Source organism: Aspergillus lucknowensis (assembly GCF_044049455.1).
Source record: "Aspergillus lucknowensis strain CBS 449.75 chromosome Unknown BJX67scaffold_24, whole genome shotgun sequence".
NCBI lineage: Eukaryota > Fungi > Ascomycota > Eurotiomycetes > Eurotiales > Aspergillaceae > Aspergillus > Aspergillus lucknowensis.
Genome location: NW_027263568.1, coordinates 257,113 through 276,110, shown reverse-complemented (window position 1 = coordinate 276,110; position 18,998 = coordinate 257,113). Strand labels below are relative to the sequence as shown.

Here is an 18,998-nt window from a genome sequence, read left to right as displayed (position 1 = left end):
AACTTGGAGGGTCTCATCTTGATTGCCGGAATTTATCGGTTCAGGCTTTCTTTGTTGATGCCTACGAGGAGCTATTATACAAGTTGTTTCGAACTCATACGCTGCTTAGCCAAGCTCGACTCCTAACCTTGTCCCCCAAAGTCTAACATGAGGGTGGCTTTACCTCGATCGAGTTCTCTACAAACACGGGTTTTAGGTTGTTCTACGGTTAGGTGCGGGAATAATTGTCGGAAGATTTCTGCGAGGGTCAGTGTTCTTCAGACCGGCGTTGGCTGATATGAGGTGCGACTAAGCGCCGGCCATGACGAGACGTCTCAACACTCAGGTCTCGGGCATAAACCACCCCATTTGCCTGGGGCAAAGTCTCGTTTCTTGGTTGCCGCACGCAAAGCAGAGGGTCTACAAAGCTTTCGAGCCTCCAAGATAGGTGCGGTAGTAAGACGAACATGGATAAGAAGTCGCCAGAGGAAGAAAATGAATCTATCCAATTGAATTCTACCTGTCATGACATCGGGCTGAACAAAACGTCATCTATTCCAACAGATTTTATAGATGGCGAATTCCAACATTATCCCAATTAACCAAAACGCAGCTACCGCACGATATACTTCTTCAAGCCGCGGAGTCTTTCCTTGGCAGTTTCCAAAATGTCGTCCTCTTTGCAGACGGCAAAGCGGAGGTAGTCCTCCGCAATATGAGCGTTTTTATCTGTATAAAATTCGGTAGGGGGGATAGCAGCCACACCGACCTCATGTATGAGGAACCAGCACAGCTTGAAGTCGCGGGGCCGGTTGGCGACATGTGGAGGGAATGGATAGTCCTCCGGCAGCTTGACGGAGGCCATATTCGCGAGCACGAAGTAACCACCTTCGGGATCAGAGTACTTCATAGGGTTAGTTACATCAACAAAGCTAAGGATTGGGTGGAATATACCGGGATATTAAGCTCGTCAAAGACTTTGCAGAACCGTTCCATCTTGCCCTTCATTTCCGTTCGGCTCTCATCCCAGAATCCTTCCTTATCGGCTTCCTCAAAGGCAACAGCTGCTGCCTCTTGGAGAGGAGAGACACTACTATAGCAGATGCGAGTGTGTGCACCGGCAACGTACTTGATCAAATGCTCCGGTCCGATAAGGTAACCGACACGCCAGCCAGTCGCGTAGAAGGCCTTACCAGCGGAACCGACTGTGAGCGTTCGCTCATAATACTCTGGCTTGATGGTAGCAATTCGTGTGAAGGGAACGTAGTAGAGACGATCGTAGACTTCGTCAGAGAGGATAATGAGGTTGTGCTTTACGGCGAGGTCACCGACACGTTCCAGCTCATCACGCGAGAAGACCTTGCCAACGGGGTTATGTCTAATTCATTAGCCCTGCCCGATTCGAGGTAATATTTGACCTACGGTGAGTTCAGAACCTGAGAGAGGTTAGACCTTGACAATAACGATGACACAGGAGACTCACAATCATCTTTGTCTTTGAGTTGATCGTCTTTTCTAGCTCATCAAAATCAATGCTCCATTCCGATGCAGGAGAGGTCCTCTTAGCTCCATCACTTGGAGGATGAAGCGGGACATATCGAATCGTGCCGCCGGGCATTTCGATGTTGCTAATGTACCTAGAAACTGTCAGATGGAGAAGGTATCGCGGCGGCTCAACTTACTGGTCAAAAAATGGCTCGAAAATAATGACCTCATCTCCTTGCTCGATAAATCCCATAAAGGCACTCAACATTCCTTCTGGAGTCAGCTCCATCCCGCAGGTCATAGACCAGATTATCTCACCTTCGTTTGCGCCGGTAGTGATTGTGACCTCGGTATCCGGATTCAGTTGGCGACCGAAGAAAGGCGAGTACGCATCAGCGAGAGCTTTCTTGAGACGCGGGCGGCCCTAGCTGGGTCAACCGGAGTTGCGTATGATGAGCATGTCATGGAAGAACAATATACCTTTGTCGGGGAGTATTGATTGCAGTCGACCCGGTCGAGGGCGGCCTTTGCGGCATCGAGCGCGAACTTCGGCGGATTGTAGCCGCTATGAAGTCAGAGCAGTCAGTAAAGACGCCTGCGGGAGTATACTGCACTTACAAGAAACCCTGCCCCATATTCACGATGGGCTGGACAGGGGAGGCAGCAGCTGCTTCATTGACGATGGACCTATCGTGCAATTAGACACATATCGACGGCAGACCCAAGACAATCCATGTACCAGACATCCTGTCGCTGGCCAGCGACTCTCTTCGCCGGCTTGAAAGGGTCCGAACGAGCCGTAGTGGCCGACATTGCTCTACCCCCAACACGGAAGGGTGAAAAGCGGGGCGTAATCCAGGAGCCCGATTGACGGGAAAGGAGACTCAATGAGTTCAAGGCTTTAGCGACAGCCGCAGGCGAAGAGCGCGTCCGCAAGAGCATAGGGAAGAGGAGGGGTGAGGAGAAAGGCCAGGAGAGGAGGGGCAGACACGATCGGAGCGAAGATTGGAGAATGAATCATCGGCCGGCCGAGATCGCGACATCCGCAGTTTTCCCTTTTCGGAGTCGATCGGGGCCGGCTTGGAGGCACTTCCTCTGCCGAATATCCTTCTCTAACCGCTGCAGGGATTGAGATGGGTAATTTACTGCTTCGAAGGCACCATCGGTGGAAGGATCCTGGTCAGACAAGCCCAAGACGAGGACATCTCTCCGCCTCTTCGGAGATCTTCACTGGACCGACGACTCTCACCTCGGAGCATTCTACACTTTCCCACCGTTTCAAGCGGGATTCGGAGATCCCCCGCTATTCTTGTGTGAGGCTTCTCCGATGCATGCATTTGATACCCTCTTGAGGTGGACCTGCTTTGCATTGGCCTCTAAAATAAACAATGGAAGTATGGGCGACGCCTTGCAGCAGCTTGTGTTGAGAAGCAGGTGGGGTGGCATTCTTGCCTTCGTCCACCCTTCTTCAATCTATCTCCGGCCTAGTACTTTCTATATACAGATACGTTTTATCCCGCCTTGCTTTGCCTTTGAAAACACCGAAAAAATACAGCCAAAAGTAAGCTTTTGGAAATCAAAATCAAAAGAATGTTGCAATATGATTAGGAAGAGCCGCCTCGTCCACCGACACTTGCGATCGCCTTCTTTTGGTCATCTGTAATCTTCGCAGCGGGCAATGGGCGAGCCCCCGAGGCAGACGCTGACGGCGCAGGTAAGAACCCAATAGCCACAAGGTAAGAGACATAGAGACCGATGAGCTCTTCCGTCACTCCGGCGCCCTTGGACACGTCGACGCCTGACCATTCGGCGTCCGCCTTTAATGAAGCCGCCGCATGTACGTCATCTAATTCAGGGGCTTTGGTATTCGACGGCAAATCCGCCGTGACGAAGTGATAGAGTGGCATGCTACAGAAAGAATCAGTCAAGACGCCTCGCATACATAGAGGCCAGACGTGGAGTATAGGGGCCTTTAAAGGTAAAAAAAAAAGGGAGTAAACAGAGAAACTTACAGCGCATGCTGAGACTCCGGGTCATCATGCTTCCCATCATTAACATATTGCTCTAACAACTTCGACCAAGGAACGTAATCGACTTGCGGTACATTGTACCCATATAACTGGAGTGCTCCGAGGAACTGGTTGAATCGGAGGCGCGGGTGGCCTGTCACCTGTGCGACGCCGATAGGGCTGATGGGAGGCTGAAAAGCCCCCGCAATGACGACACGCGCGACATGATCGACAGGAACCATGTTAACGGTGTTGTTGATGTTAGGCCGGGCAGAGAGTTGAATACAGCCCTTGATCATGCGGATGAGGAAGTCATCCGTGTTTGTGGCTGTATAGTGGTAAGAAAAAGAAGAGAAAATGTTAGCTTGGCTCGGGGCTCCGGAGATTTCATAATTTGCGAGAGGGTAGTACGTACTTCCGCTACTCGAGTCACCGAGGACGTAACCGGGGCGAACGATCGTCCCCTTTAAGCCACGCTTACCGGCTTCGCGGACAAGGTATTCGCCAGCCCATTTGCTCTGGCCGTAACCGGTCCCAAGCCCGACGCTGCTCCCTTCTAGGTCGTCTTCCTCGCTGACCCCTGCACCGCCAGCGGCAATGCTCCGCTCTGATTCCTCAACGTAGTGGTCGCTATCTAACACACTAGTTGAGCTCACGAAGGAGAACTGCTTCGGTTTACCAACCGCACAGAGCTTGAGTGCGTCAATCGTTCCGAGGACGTTAGCCGGCTTGAGTGTAGAGTATGGGTAGACCCAGTGGACTAGAGCACCGTTGTGGATGACCACATCAACACGCTTGGCCAGTTTATCCCAGGCCGACTCAGTGAGGCCGAACCGGTCGTCGCCAAGGCTACCGCAGATGCACTGAAGCCTGGATGTCCAATCTTCATCCCAGAAGCCATAGGCGCGACAAGTGGACCGAATGCGCTCGAGCGCTTGTTCAGGGCTCTTGCCGCGGACGAGGGTGATGACGGTTGCAGTTGGGGATTTGCGGGTGAGGAGGTCGCGGAGGATGTGGGCACCAAGGAAACCCGTGGCCCCGGTGAGGAATATCGTGGGTTCTGTGGAGAGGATATCTTCTGTGCGGGTTGGGAAGGCCTTGGGAAGGTTTTCGACTAGCTTGCGGGCGTCACGGGAGTACTCGTCGTCAGGTCCCTTGTTCGTGACAGCGGTTCCGGCGCTGCCCTCGTCGTTGCTGGTGAAAGATTCGAAGCTTAGGAGGCGGTCGATTTCGGCGGCGAAGCTGCGAAGGGTAGGGCTACGGAAGATGGCATTCATGCTGATATCAACGCCGCGCCATTTGTGGCGAAGATCGAAGAACATCTGCTGCGCGAGGATACTATGGCCTCCAAGATCGAAGAAGGAATCATCCGGGCTGATCATGCGGGCGGTAACATTGGGAATGCGTTTAGCCCAGATTTGAGCAAGGGCTTGTTCAGTCTCAGAGAGAGCTTGCACAACGGAAGACTTGCGTCGTGGAGCCGCTGCACTGAGCTCTGCCGTATCGGGAAAAGGTAGCGCGGGCTTGTCAATCTTGCCGTTCGGGTTCAAGGGCATTCGTTTAAGCGGAATGAAGACAGTAGGTACAGCGTAGGCCGGAAGCTTGCTGCGGAGAAGTTCACGGGCATTGTCGCGAAGAGGTCTGAATCGTTTGAGCATGCCTACCATTCCTTCGGCGGAGTCATCATCCTGGAGGCTCTTGCTCTCCAGCCAAGAGGTCCATTTACTCATGTCGGGCACAAAGTAACTGACAAGAGTCGGCTCCTCGAACTTGTCTCGTCGAACAAGAGTCACATTTTCTCTCACAAGAGGATGGCGAGATAGATGGGTATCAATCTCACCCAGCTCGATCCGGAAGCCGCGGATTTTCACCTGGTCATCGGCGCGACCTGAGCATTCAACATCTCCGGATGGAGTGTATCTACCAAGGTCGCCGCTTCGGTACAAACGGTCCCGAGGCCCAACATAAAAGTCCCTCCAGGGCTCGTTTGCATGCTGCGAGTCCGCCTTGTCCCTCTCCGTCCATGTTTGGGGATCCACAAACCAGTTGGTAAGGAACTTCTTCTGGTTGAGTTCGGGCGACCCGAGGTATCCTTCAGCAAGGCCAGCTGCGCGAACATAGATCTCACCAACTTCGCCCACAGCGCAAATACGGCTGGGCTCGAAACGGTTGACGACGAGCATCTGCACGTCGACCATCCCTCGACCCGCCGGAATCACGTCCTTCATAGTATCTAGGTATCCGCCGTCGCTCGAGTAACTCGGGATCTCGTAGTAACTGACCGCACGCTGTGTTTCGGTGGTTCCATACATGTTGACGATGTTGACGTTCGGGGCCAACCCTTGCAGTGAGCGACAGTCTCTCTTGATAAGGATATCTCCGACGAAGAAGGCGTGGTGAAGAGCGGGGAACTGTGCAGAAGCACCGCCGACGAGGATTTGGCCCATTGCGGGGGTTAGATGTGTAACTGTAGCACCGTAATCTCGCATCCACTCAGCAAGCTTCTCGTTCTGTATATCCTCACTTGCTGGGACGAGGACTTGCGCTCCTAAGAAGAGAGGGGTAAAGATGTCTCGCTGAATCGGATCGTGGGCAATTCCGCTAAGCATTGTAAACTTATCATTAGGGGTAAGATTGAATGTCTTCGACATCCATGGGAAATAGTAGGCCAAGGAGAAATGACGGCCTCTGACACCCTTGGGCCTACCCTCAGAGCCGGACGTGAACGACAGAGTAGGAGTCGAGTCTGGGCCAACCACAACACCCACCTGCTGTGATTTCAGAGGTAACTGATTGGAGAGCACGTCCTTGCCATCGATAGAGCCGCCCAAAAGCGATCCGTCATCGAGAAGGGCTAGGCCAGGAATCTCGCTCCGGAGCTGCAGGTTCTCGTCTATAAAGGTGCGTACCTTTTCAGAGAGCTCCCCGGCATCCTTAGTAGCCTTTGCGATGTTGATAAGCGCCCGAGGTCGAGCAACATCGAGGTATATGCATTGCCGCTCAGGGGGGTATGCAGGGTCAATCACGGAAAAGGTCGCACCGGCCTTGAGGATACCCATGACCGCTACGACCAGGTCAACCCCACGGTAAGCATACACCATGACTACTTCCCCTCTCTCGACACCCGATTGGACCAGGTGATGACCAACAATATTCGACGCTTCATTGATCTGTCTGTAGGTAAACTGGCGGTGAGGGGATATAGTGGACTGCGTTTCGACGACGCAAAGCTTGTCCGGGTGCTTTTCCGCGTTCTCGGCGAAAATATCGTGAATAGCTCCTCGGAACTCGGACCATTTTAAATCAGCGGTTGGATCTGGAAGGAGGGCTCGCTGCTCTGGTGTCATGAAGTCGATACGCCCAATCGCTGTTTCCGCGCTGTTTGTAGCATTCTTGACCAGTTGGGCAAGCTGGCTTAAGATGATGCTGATTCTGGCACTCGAAAAGAGCCTCTGGTTATAGTACGCTCCTAACTCTGTCGACTGGTCTGGTGTGCTCGCCGGCGCAACATTGATCACGAGGTCGGTTGTCTCGAATGTATTGGCAGGATAATCTTGGGAAGCAGCGGGGGCATCGTACGCGGCGAAGCGAAACAGAGTGGGTGTTCTCTCGGATTGCGATTTCTCTTGGATATAGGATCGTAGGGTGCCTAACGGCACGATTTCGGCTGCCCCTTCATCGTAGGCCTAGACAACCATTAGAAAGTGAACGAGCCCAGAGCAATTGGCCCGCCTACCGTCCGGACTTTCGTATATAGCTGGACAAATGTCTCCGAGGAGTCAATGGGGACTCTCAGGACAAAAGGACGACCATCGTCACCGCGACTGGTACCAATGGCAATGTCCTCGTCGCCGGTCAAACGGGCGACCAAAACCACGAAGGCAGTGAGGAAGATGGTAAAGCTCGATGATGTACCGGAGAGATTCTGTAGCGCAGAAGCTGTATCATCAGGAAGCTTGAGAGACTCGAAAGCTTCAATGGCCCTCTTTGGTAGGTCTTGGTTCTGGTTGTCGGGATAATCGCGGGTCAGAGGGGAAACAGTGAGGTTTTGCAACCTCTGAGCCCATCGCCCAAGGCGTTCCTGCAGTGGAACTGTTTCAGCACCCATGATTGCAGTGGCGGTGCCCTCAATGGATTGGGACGACCAGCTGCACTGGGGGGAGAATTTAGTTATCTGATCCAGAAGAATGACAAATGACTCAGTGAGTCAAGAGTTGGCGAGGGGCACGCGAGAAGAAATTCCCGCCGATTTCGCTCTCGAAAAATTTCCCCACACGCGATCAGGCAACAAGGCAGAACTTCTGAGCTGCTTCCAGGAGGACCTGCAAGAATATCCAATTCCTTCCATCAACTCACCTCACCCCACCACACCAGTGAAATCAGACCAGATATTAGCCATCAATGCTCGTTTAGCCATGATGACACGCCAAAAGGACATCACGCAGAGCATTGATCCCAAGAAAATGCCGAACCGAGACATGCGTATCTTCAGACCCCAGAAGTTGGATCAGTTGGATCGTTCCTCCAAATCCTGCTTTGTCCACTGGTACGGAGGACTTCGTATCATCCTCTGCCGGGTCCCACACGTCGATTAATCTAACCAATTAGAGGCACTTTATGAACGATCTCTGGATATCTGGGGCTCGATGCTCCAAAACATTCCCCGCATTTGAGAGTGAATCCCTTTCCCACTTTCGAGGTATATCAAGTGGTCGTTGCCCGACCCGTGACTGACCCCGTTCGATGAAGCGAGAAATCATCGTCCGCCAACGGGGAGAACACCACTAAAGCTTCGCCAGAATTTGAAGCCCAAAAGAGCAATCATTCCAAGATGATTGCCGATCTAGAGCATGGGGCTACAGATACCCTCAGTGCTAAGGATGAAAGAGACCTCGTGAGAAAGATTGACCTTCAGTATGTCATTCCTTCCCAGGCAAGGAACATGAACTGAGTCGAACAGCCTTATGCCCCTGCTTATCGTGAGCTACGGACTTCAGTATCTCGACAGTATGCTTCCAATTCTTGGATACTCTATTCCATGTCTTACTTGCCTCATAGAAACCAGTTTGTCGTACAGTGCTATCCTCGGTATCGTACAAGACTTGGTATGGTTGTCTCTTTGTGCAAATGCACAGTTACTGAATACGGCTCAAGAATCTCAAAGGGCAAGAGTATAGTTGGGCATCTGGGATATTCTACATTGGCTACCTAGCCGCTTCTTATCCTATTTCCCTCGGATTTGTCCGCTTTCCTCTCGGACGATATCTTAGCTGTCTGATGTATGGTATCTCCGACCCTACGCTGTCTTTCGTATTGATTGAACGGTTTTAGATTTCTCTGGGGAGTTGTTCTCATTTTGCACGCTGTAGCAGAAGACTATGCTGGGCTCATGGTTTTGCGGACCTTCCTTGGGATTTTTGAGAGTGCTATCAGCCCAGGGTTTTCGCTTATCACCGGAATGTGGTATACACCTAAAGAACACATGTCACGCCATTCGTTTTGGTTTGCTGGGAACGCCAGTGCCAGTCTGATAGGGTCCGGGATTGCATATGGCATCCTGCAATACGGCGGCAGTTTTAGACGGTGGAAGGTCGGCTCTCTACGATACTTGCTATGATAGAGGAAATCCGTGCTAACTTCAGCTCCAGATGCTTTTCGTCATATTTGGCCTGATCACTGTCGCGTGGTCCATCCTTCTGTGGTTTTTCTTGCCGGACTCTCCGTCTGATGCGCGGTTTCTCAACCCCACAGAGCGGGAGTTCGCATCCCTACGCCCGAAGAAGTTCCAACATACCACTCAGACAAAGAAGTGGATTCGTCCCCAATTTATTGAGACGTGGAAAGACGTCAAGACTTGGTGGTTCCTACTATTTTCCTTTGTGATCTGTGTGCCGAATGGTGGTACAACCAGCGTAAGTCAACTCTGTGATGCTCCGTATGTTTCCATGCCTCAAATTAACCGACAATTCGACGCTTTTAGTTCAATACATTGATTATAAACAGCTTCGGCTACGACGAATTCCAAACAATTCTCATGGGCATGCCCGCCTCAGCCTTCCAGCTCGCCACTGTCATCCTTACAGCACTCTTCACAAGCTACATTCGCAAATCCCGCCTGATCGCCATGACCATTATCTTCCTCATGGCCATCGCCGGAATCCTCATGGTCAAGCTACTTCCTGAACACAGGAAACTTCCTCGCCTAGCGGGTTATTGGCTCGTTACTGCCGTTGCTCCCGCATTTCCACTCATGATGTCGCTATTCGCAAGTAATACGGCGGGGTTCACGAAGAAATCGACCGTTGTTGCGCTCATCTTTGTGGGATACTGTGTTGGGAACTTCGTCGGGCCGCAATTTTTCAAGGATAACGAGGCTCCCGGATATGAGACTGCTTATACGGCTATCCTGACGTGCTTTGCCATCGCAATTGTAATGGCAGTTACATTCCGGGTGTATCTTGTCTGCACGAATGCCACCCGTGATCGGGCTCAGGGCGTGCAGATCGACCCTGAAGAGACCAGGGAAATTGATCTCCATACGGACGAGGGTTTGGGCCATGTCGACGAGACGGATATCGAGAACCAGAGCTTTAGATATATTGTATAGAGGTCTCAGAAAGCGCGATGGGTGAGCTCATTATCGCTCCTTCCGCAGGTCCCAAGATTTGGGATATTGAATGTTTAGAGCGTGTTTCTGGCGTCTGCCCTTGCCTCCGCTGCCGCCCCCGTTTCAGCTCTTTATTCATTCCCAATATGTCTACCCCCGATAATGATCCTCCGTCGTCGCGGTCCTGTTCAAGTAGCGAGAGTGCGATATACAACGCCCTCAAGGCAAGTTCTGATGATGCACGCGCCACGCCTGATCCATCTGAAGCCCTCGAGCAGGTTGGTAGCAGGCAAGCTGCCAACATTGCCATGTTCTGTTCTCTATCCTCCGAGAGCGCCCCTTGTCGTCCAAGGCGTAACACAAACGACCAGCTAGAGAGGCCTCCAAAGGCGCTGTTGGCGGATAAACTCCGAACCGCTTTCACATGGTCATTGCCAGACAGTTTCTTGCCAGCCGTCGAAGCAGGGAAACAGTCGCCGGTACTACACAGTACTGCTTCCGGCTCAGAAGACGATTTAAGATTCCCTAACCTTAGCAGTGTTAGATGGCCACGGAATATTAAGTCGCCCGCTGATCCTGCTTCTCCGCACTATCCGCCACCTGTTCGACAACCTACACCCCCTGGTGTCCCCTCTTTTGGCAGTGAGGCCGCCATGTCATACGATTTCCGGTTTGGCGCTCGGCCACAGGCTCCCGCGCCAGGTGAATCATTGCTACGGAGACTCTTCCAACGCGCCTCCAATCCGTCGGGGCCTCAGGAGGCTCCACGGAGACCGACCCGACTCTTCGCGGAGGACGGAACGGCTGTATTAGGGAGCTTCCCTCAGCGGCAGAGTGGGCATGGTACAAATTTATCGAGGGGGCTGAGCGGTCATCCGTTCCACCTAGGAGACCTATCTATCTCTCAGCGTGACGGTTTTGGCGCAGGGCGCAATGACCTCCCATGCAGCGATACACCATCCGGGGGACCGAGTAGTTCTGACTATTATCAATCTCCACCATGGAGTGGCTCTCCGCTGGCGGCATCCCCCGATGTCGGTTTTCAGGAAAGGCTGGGTCTACCTGCCAACCAGCTTAATTCGTTCCACACCTCCATTTCCCAAATTCAAGGAAGAGCTAACAGGTCGGCTCCCCCAGCCCTGACCAATGCGGTTGAACCGTCCCGTTCTCTTGAATCAACAGAGGCTACCCGTCCAAGCACTAGTAACACGCGAGAGGTGTTCGCTGACACTACCAGCCGTGAGAGCAGCTTAGCGATATGGGGAGATATTGTTAAACGGGTGAGATCCGTTTTCTTCCACTGCTGCTCCAGGTCTGGGGATGAGCCAGTTCCTTCGCAATCGAGCACAACTACTCAAGATACATTTGTAACTGCGTGTGACCGAGTTTCATAAGATTCGTTTACTACTTTCATATCATTACCTCCTGTTCTTAGACAGAAATCCAACCCTTTCGTTAGTTGTTTCTCCATTAACTTACCCTTTAAGATCGCTTATAAATGACTTTAAAGAATGCCGTCTTCCGTATTCCGTCATAGTCTATTTCCAACTCCTCCTTCCAGAATGGGAATTGGCAGCGCAAGAGTTTTGGTTCACCGGCGAGAGATGTCATATGTTTTGTGCTCAAGAATCAGGTGCTTTCGAAGAGAGATCTTCATCCTCAAATATCGTGACAGGAGGAGTTGGTTCCGTGCCGTCTGAGACAGGGTGGCAAAGGTATGGAAATTCTCCTTCATAATCACGCTCATCAGAGGCTGCGAGCGGGGATATCCCTTCAAGGGAAGAGGGTGAAACTCGAACCTCGCTCAATATGAGACTCGAACTTGCATGCCCAAGTCGGGGAGGTGGAGGAGGTCCAGGCTACCAACGTTGTTGCGTATGGTGCATTATGTCATCCGCAGCCTGACACAACAAAGCGAGAAGGACCCCATGGCTTTCTTCACGGTCGCCCGTGAGAGCTTCTCTCATCCTCCAACTCTCGGGTTTCGATATATGTGGATAGAGGAAGCTTGATTTCGCAGTTGCATACTGCTTGAGGTCCATTTCTGGCTATTTTGCATCCTGCGTCTGAGATTCACTGCTATTCTTCTTTTTCAGTCGCTCTGCTAGCCCAGGTCTATTAAAATTCGCCAATGCGAACAAAAGGCTCTCAGCAGCTACTGTTGGACATCGGGCTCTGTAGGCTAACATCTGGATACAAGCTCCATGTTGAATGTACAGTGCTCCCCGTCTTGTGTTCGGTCCTCTCGAAGCCATATCGCTGACATCAGAGTGTTCTAATAGAGCTTTCCCGCACCACCCAAATTCCTGACTTCTGCATCTCCGGCGGCTGTCGCACGAGCTGGACGATTATGGACAATCCGAACCCAAAAACGATCCTTACACCGGACAATTTTCAGAATGCGCATATGATATCGCGAGCCACCTCTCCGGGTGGTGAACCGGACGGCATCAACGGAGAAGGCGATCCCAAGGCACGGGTCCGACCTCGCACATACCCTTACTTCAAATACCTGCCATATCAGCCTGAGGATGAGGCACAGAGAGAGCGAAACTTCCGGGACATACTGAGTCATCTCTACATCGCTGTAGAATCAGGGGATTTCAGCACCGGTGCAGTGCACTGGACACGGGAACTAAGAGGATGGCTGTCACTCAAGTTTGACCCGACTCGGAGCGAGCGGATCAAGCTTGTCAAACTCTATTATGAACTCACACTTGCCCCTGGGATTGACCCAAACATCTCCGAGCGGTTTGCTAGCATGTTCATGCTCCTAACAAAGTGGGTGGACCCGCGAATCCGCGAATATCTAAAACCTGCCAATACTGACGTCGTCCTAGGCGCAAGCACTACCTAAGACCGATAAAGGATCTGACCCTAAACTGGAGGCCGCTGTACAGAGAAATCAAGGCTTTCGTTTTACCGACAGAGTCGGGGTTGGTTCATTCTTCAAACCTAAAGCGAAACGTCAAAACCTTAACGAAACTTTGCGCGTTTGTCCAACTATATATTGATCCCTGTGAACTGCCAGCCATGCTGGAAGAATTCCTACCACACTACAGCACCTCGTTTTCTGAAGGCGCGTTCGTTGTAGTTGGCCTGATCAACCTACTCCTTCCCACATCGCCGCCGCCGGAGTCGAGAGAGGACCTGCTCCCACAGCACTATATGCCGACCTATTTCCATCTCTGGTCTTTAGTTAGTCGGTCAAAAACATTCGATCAAACATTCCTCGATTACCTCTCTCGGTTGGCACGAGACGCGTTGCCCGCCGGTCATATTCCATTTTCTGAATATGGTATATTTACAAAAGATCAATCATCTCTGATCTTCACAGCCATCCTGAGGCTTCTGGAGATCCCGGTTGGACAGTCTACTTCCCCTTACAGTGCTCTTGTGGACATCTCCTCAGGGCTGGGTATAATGCTTGATCGAGACTCGCGGAAGCATCCCGTAGCGCATCATATTGCAAGGTGGATTGTAATGTCTCTATCGCCAGCATGCGTGGACAAGGAAGACTCGATCCTCACTCAGCTTGAAGGCCTCATCCAAGCCGTGGAGACGTTCTTCCACCCGTCAAATTCTGGAAGCTGGACCAAGACGCTCGCCCAGCTTGTATATTACCTTACGGACTTCTTTGTTATGCGCTGGAACAGAGAGCAGAGTCGGGAGATGGAGGTGCCAGAGGAGCGAAAGCTGACAGAATCATTGAAGTGCCGCTTCGTATTGTGCATGCGTGATGTTGTGTTCATGGGTATCTATTCGAAGAGTGCCACCGCGATGAGTTTCTCATTGTCTACGCTACAAGGCCTAGCATTTTTGGAACCGCATCTCATCCTTCCAGGCGCTTTGCAGCGAATCTACCCTTCCCTCCAAGGCCTAGTAGAGGTTCACCGTACGACTTCCTCACTTCGAGCTCTTCAGATTCTCGCGCGGATCATCGCAAGGACGAAGGGATACCGCTGCCATCTTACAACTCTTCTGGGAATGGCGTTGCCGGGAATTGATGCAAACGATCTCGAAAAATCTCTCCATGCGTTAACGTTCATACAATCTGCATGTTATAATATACCCATGGCGGACTTGACTAAGGGAAGAGAGGATATCAATAGCAATATGCTCGCAATGCAATGGGTCACCGGGGAGTTGGAACGGATGGAAGCGGAAGGTGTTGGGGTGCAGCTGAACTACGACACAGAGCTCAACGATGAAACTGAAGAATTGATCCTCCGCTCGTCTACTTGTGGCTTTGGGGACTTCATTATCTCGTTCTTGGGTCGAGTCTTCACGCTTCTAGAGAATCTACCCGACGTCTCGAGAGTTCGAAACGGGTCCCCTGAGGAGAATATCGTGAACACGCTTCCGGCAACATTCATGCCCCTACTCTCCTCGCTATCTCCCGAATACTATGACATCGCTCTATCCAAAGTTGTTGATTTTGTCTCGAACCATGTTATCCATCAAGCTCGAGACGCAATGGCTTTTATATGTAATGCTGTCTGCAAAGTCAACCCCGAGAAGGCTCTCAAGCGTTTCGTTCCAGTGTTAACCCAGGCGATCCGCACAGAGATCGATGACAATGGTGCGGGATCGACCCGTACAACTGGTACAGATGTCCTCCCACGTGATCGGGGTCTGGTGTGGAATGTGAGCATGCTCAGCATGTGTGTTGTACACGTTGGGGATGCTGTCCTGTCCCACAAAAAGGAGCTTTTTGATATCGCCGTTTATATGCAGCAGAGGTGTCGCGGCATCCCGACAGTCCATGTTTCCAACTTCATCCATCATCTCCTCCTCAATCTCACTGGAACTTATACCTCAGACTATTCATTGTACGAGCCAGAGGCCGTTTCTCAGGGCATACAGCCTGAGCATTGGAGCTATCGGCCAGACCCGCAGAACTTGACTGTGAAATGGCATGTTCCTCAACGGCAGGAAATCGAATTTGCCGCCGAACTCTTCCAAAACCAGGCTGAGTCTGCTCTCAAACAGTTATCAGCTTTGACTGGTGAGGTATCCAGTGTTAGGCGAGACGGCATTGGCAAGGAATGGTCTGATGAAGTAATCAGAAACTTGGTTTTGTTGCGATTGATTCTGTCGGGTGTATCGGTACTCTTTGATGCAAAAGCTGCATCAAAGGCAAAGGACAAAGGGGCAAATGGTGTATCAGACAGGTCGAATGATGTCGAAATGACGGACGTCGCGGATGGTACTGGTCAGGGAGGTGAAGAGCCCGACTCTTTACTCGATAGCTCCGATGACGACACTATAAGAGAGACCTTCAACTACCCCACCGGCTACTCCTTACATGAGAATGATCCTGTTTACATTGCTATCCACGACATTCGAGAGAGGGCCGGCTGGGTTCTCCACGACGTACATAAATACCTGACTGAGAAACAGGAGGACGACGTGCCGTGCTTCAGCGCTCTATACTCAGCCTACAAATGCTGGTTTGTTGACGTTGGAATTGAGCGGTCCGCGCATGTTCTCGATCGAGTCACGCGCCTCCTCCTTGCCGACATCCACCCCTACAAGATGAGCGGAATACGCAAAGATTACCCGCGGCCACTACTTATTCGACGGGCCAACATGTACCATTTGCAGCGGCTGAGGCACAACGCCGCTCCTCGATGTCGGTCTAAGTTAGATGAAATTCTGCTCTTAGATATTGCTGAATCTTGCGTGTCCGCTTATACGGAGACTCGACGTAACGCTCAGACTGCGGGGGAGTCGGCTTTGAAGGCCGTCTGGGGCTCTCGACTTCTCGTTATCCCACCGCTTCTGAAGGCTCTTCAGAATGGTATCAAGGAGAATGACTACGCCCGGATCAAGGGTGCATTGTTCTCTCTGTTGCTAAGTAGTGTCGCTAAAACTGTCGGGCGGCATTGGAAGTACGCGCCTATATTGGTCCGGGCTTTCATTGATGCCAGTGCCGTGGATAAGCCGTCCGTGCAGCGGATATGTTCGAGTGTGGTATATCAGATTATGGATTACGGCCGTCCCATGGAAAGAATGGCCGTATTGGACCGAAGTATCATCGACTCCATCGCTCCAACCACGCCCGGTGTCGATGAGCAAATCTTACAGAAGCGTAAGGGTCTCAATAACAAGCGTGCCCTTATCGAGAAGAAAAAAGCTGCACTAGCAGAGGAGTTAGTAAATCTGGCAAGAGTATCCCACTGGAAGGTTGCCAGTCGAGCAGTTACCATTGTTATCTCTATGGGTCTCAGATTCGATTATATCGCAAGTGAGAACCTTGTGGAGCTTGTCACGCTGGGGTCTATTGACGACCATCCTGGTTTGCGCGGAATGTACTCGCAGGGCCTCACCGCGCTGTTTACTATGATAGACGTCCGAGCAATCTGCAATCATGACTACAAGAGCTACATACTTGGCAATCAAAACTTCCCCGCCAAGATCAAAGTCGCCACCAAGCGAAACGAAAAGGGCTGGACTGAGGAGTTCCTTGCTAGTTTTGCCAACCCCGAAACCGACTATTACGTTGACCACGATTTCCCTGGATGGCTTGTTTGGGCGGACCACATCCCAGGATACAAGCCTAACGTTGAGCGTGACATCGAGTATGATGGAGTGGAATGGAAGATTCGCTCGTATATGGGAAAACTCTTCAACAGGGCGTGGTTTTCGAAATTTTTCATGTACCTGAAGCAGGAGCCACGCGATCCCTCGGCCGATAAATTCCGTATGCCCTGTGCGATGTTGTTGCTCTATGCCTTTGAGTTGATGCTCCGTGATGGGCTCACAGCGGCTACATTGGAGGACATTAAAGAAGAAATCGAGGCCGTCTTTGAAGATGGCAGCGACAAACACCAACATAGAGCTACTGCAGAAATTCTCGGTGCCCTAGTCAGCTCCGTTACGGACACCAGCGTTGAGAAGCGAACCATTGTATGGGAATACGCATTCCCGATTGTACAGAAGATATTCATTGATGGCTTGACCCCGGAGAACTCTGGATATTGGACGACATTCCTCCACATGATTCTCCAATGTCGGGATCCGCGTCGAGTCTGGCCATTGGTCGACTGGTTGGCAAGCTTCAGACTGGACATGTCAACGAATGCCGCTTTCAAAGAGAGTTCGAAGATCAATCTGTTGCACCAAGCGATCATCGACGCAGGCTGGCATTTCCGGCTTGAGAAACCCATTGTGCAGGATTATCTTGCTCACCTTGATCATCCGTACAAGGGTGTTCGTGAAGCAATGGGCCAGACGTTGGCCACAATCTTCCGCACGAGATACCACGAGTCTTACCCAGACATTCAAAGCTTGCTCACCGACCAAGAATCTGCGTCATCGGTTGGTACGTATCCGTATCTGCCGGGCAAGGATTTCACCGAGATGATACACAATATCTTCAGCCAAATTGAACAATGGCGGGGAAAGAGAACACCTGGTCAGCAGACACCGTCTTCATACACGTCAGGAAGTAAAACCGTTCTTCTCTGGCTCGACTCCACGCTGTCTTCTCATGAGTGTACGCAGCTTGCGCCTTTCTTCGCTGAGTTGTTCACTGGACAACTGTTGCACATGATGGACGTAAAGGAAGACCCAGAACTCCAATCACTTGCCTACCACGTTTTCCGCCACCTACCGAACATCCCATACCCCGCCGAACAGAGTTCTGAATTCATCAAAACGCTCATCCGCATCGGCCAGACCTCTCCCTCCTGGCATCAGCGGTTACGCATCATGATCAACATTCAGATCATCTACTTCAGACGGCTCTTCCTCCTCTCCGGGTCCGATCGTGATAAGCTCTTCGAGTGCGTAGCAAGCATGCTCGAAGACCCACAACACGAAGTCAGAGCTGGCGCCTCAGCCACACTGTCTGGGATGGTACGGTGCTCACCCGAATTCCTCCGAAAACACATCGTAGACCGCCTGAAGAAACGTTTCACGGAAATCCTGATTGAAAATCCTCTCCCGAAGAGGCCGAAGATACTTCGTAATACCAGTGGCCTATCCTCCCCAGCTTCCTCAGGCGCCGGTACCCCAACTCCGGAGCACACCAGGCTTATAATAACCAGACATGGAGCAGTTCTCGGTCTCGGCGCGCTCATTCAGGCGTTCCCATATAGCAGCCCTCCGCCCACATGGATCCCCGAGGCGCTAGCCACGCTCAGCGTTCGGGCTGCCAGTGATCCCGGCATCGTCGGGTCAAGTGTAAAGTCTATCATCAGTGATTTCAAAAAGACAAGACAGGATACCTGGCATATAGATGCGAAGGTGAGTTGTTGAGCCCCGTAAATGGCCATTCCGAACCAAAATCTAACATCCAACCCTTGTTTAGGCTTTCACGCAGGACCAGCTGGAGGATCTCTCCGGAGTCCTCTGGAAGAGCTATTTTGCTTAGAAACCGTTCGTAGGGGGGAAAAGATGGAGGAGGATTGCGGAACGCGTATCTACTCTTCCGGACTGTTCTGTATACGAAGCCCGCACAGCCATATAGGCAGCTGGCCCTAAAGTTGCTAGTCATAAAGATTTATTACGATCACACAAGTCACCCACCCAGGCACTCGCGGAGGTGTGTTTTACCATGCCACGGCATACCGGTAACCGCCGCCGTTCATCAAGTTATTGCTTTCAATGCCTGGCCATCTTGCTTGGCCATGGTCTCCTCCGTTAGGGATAGAAGATCCTCGGGCGTACCTGGCGGAGTGCTTTCACTATGCTATAATTCCAGGCTTCGCACCAATCCGGGTTTGCTTTCTGTGTGCCGTTGCATAACTTACCGCTTGCTACTATCGCCCGCTTGTATTCTATACTGTTTTATACGCGCTCTCTTCTATAACTAGCTCGCTTGTAGCTTTGGTATCCTGAAAGCCTACATAGTGTTGGGTGCCCTATACAAGCCGGAAAAAAAGAAGCATTGAAGACGCAAAAATAAATTG

At 51.6% G+C, this 18,998-nt stretch overlaps 5 protein-coding genes across 5 annotated transcripts; 3 read left to right on the top strand and 2 right to left on the bottom strand.

Moving 5' to 3' along the window:
- Positions 1–592: 592 nt before the first annotated feature.
- Positions 593–2,277, bottom strand: BJX67DRAFT_381818 (kynurenine--oxoglutarate transaminase; the record flags this gene model as incomplete). Its single annotated transcript, XM_071033085.1, has 9 exons — positions 593–883; positions 934–1,357; positions 1,402–1,415; positions 1,463–1,616; positions 1,662–1,734; positions 1,783–1,888; positions 1,945–2,029; positions 2,083–2,151; positions 2,204–2,277. 9 exons carry the CDS (start codon positions 2,275–2,277, stop codon positions 593–595), a joined length of 1,290 nt encoding a protein of 429 aa, XP_070885567.1.
- A 674-nt stretch (positions 2,278–2,951) lies between these two features.
- Positions 2,952–7,692, bottom strand: aarA (L-aminoadipate-semialdehyde dehydrogenase). The gene is made up of 4 exons (XM_071024558.1): positions 7,210–7,692; positions 3,889–7,159; positions 3,477–3,801; positions 2,952–3,372 (listed from the first exon to the last, which is right to left on the bottom strand). The coding sequence occupies exons 1-4, from the start codon at positions 7,579–7,581 to the stop codon at positions 3,069–3,071; spliced, it is 4,272 nt and encodes a 1,423-aa protein (XP_070885566.1). The 5' UTR covers positions 7,582–7,692; the 3' UTR covers positions 2,952–3,068.
- A 454-nt stretch (positions 7,693–8,146) lies between these two features.
- Positions 8,147–10,161, top strand: BJX67DRAFT_132711 (major facilitator superfamily domain-containing protein). Its single transcript, XM_071024557.1, has 7 exons — positions 8,147–8,387; positions 8,434–8,480; positions 8,532–8,578; positions 8,628–8,752; positions 8,805–9,063; positions 9,122–9,385; positions 9,454–10,161. The coding sequence occupies exons 1-7, from the start codon at positions 8,305–8,307 to the stop codon at positions 10,078–10,080; spliced, it is 1,452 nt and encodes a 483-aa protein (XP_070885565.1). The 5' UTR covers positions 8,147–8,304; the 3' UTR covers positions 10,081–10,161.
- On the top strand, positions 9,629–11,690 carry BJX67DRAFT_132414 (uncharacterized protein). The gene has a single exon (XM_071024553.1). The coding sequence runs from the start codon at positions 10,098–10,100 to the stop codon at positions 11,472–11,474; it is 1,377 nt and encodes a 458-aa protein (XP_070885564.1). The 5' UTR covers positions 9,629–10,097; the 3' UTR covers positions 11,475–11,690.
- A 552-nt stretch (positions 11,691–12,242) lies between these two features.
- On the top strand, positions 12,243–18,588 carry BJX67DRAFT_132438 (proteasome activator BLM10). The gene is made up of 4 exons (XM_071024554.1): positions 12,243–12,293; positions 12,363–12,861; positions 12,921–18,333; positions 18,398–18,588. The coding sequence occupies exons 2-4, from the start codon at positions 12,431–12,433 to the stop codon at positions 18,458–18,460; spliced, it is 5,907 nt and encodes a 1,968-aa protein (XP_070885563.1). The 5' UTR covers positions 12,243–12,293; positions 12,363–12,430; the 3' UTR covers positions 18,461–18,588.
- Positions 18,589–18,998: the final 410 nt, after the last annotated feature.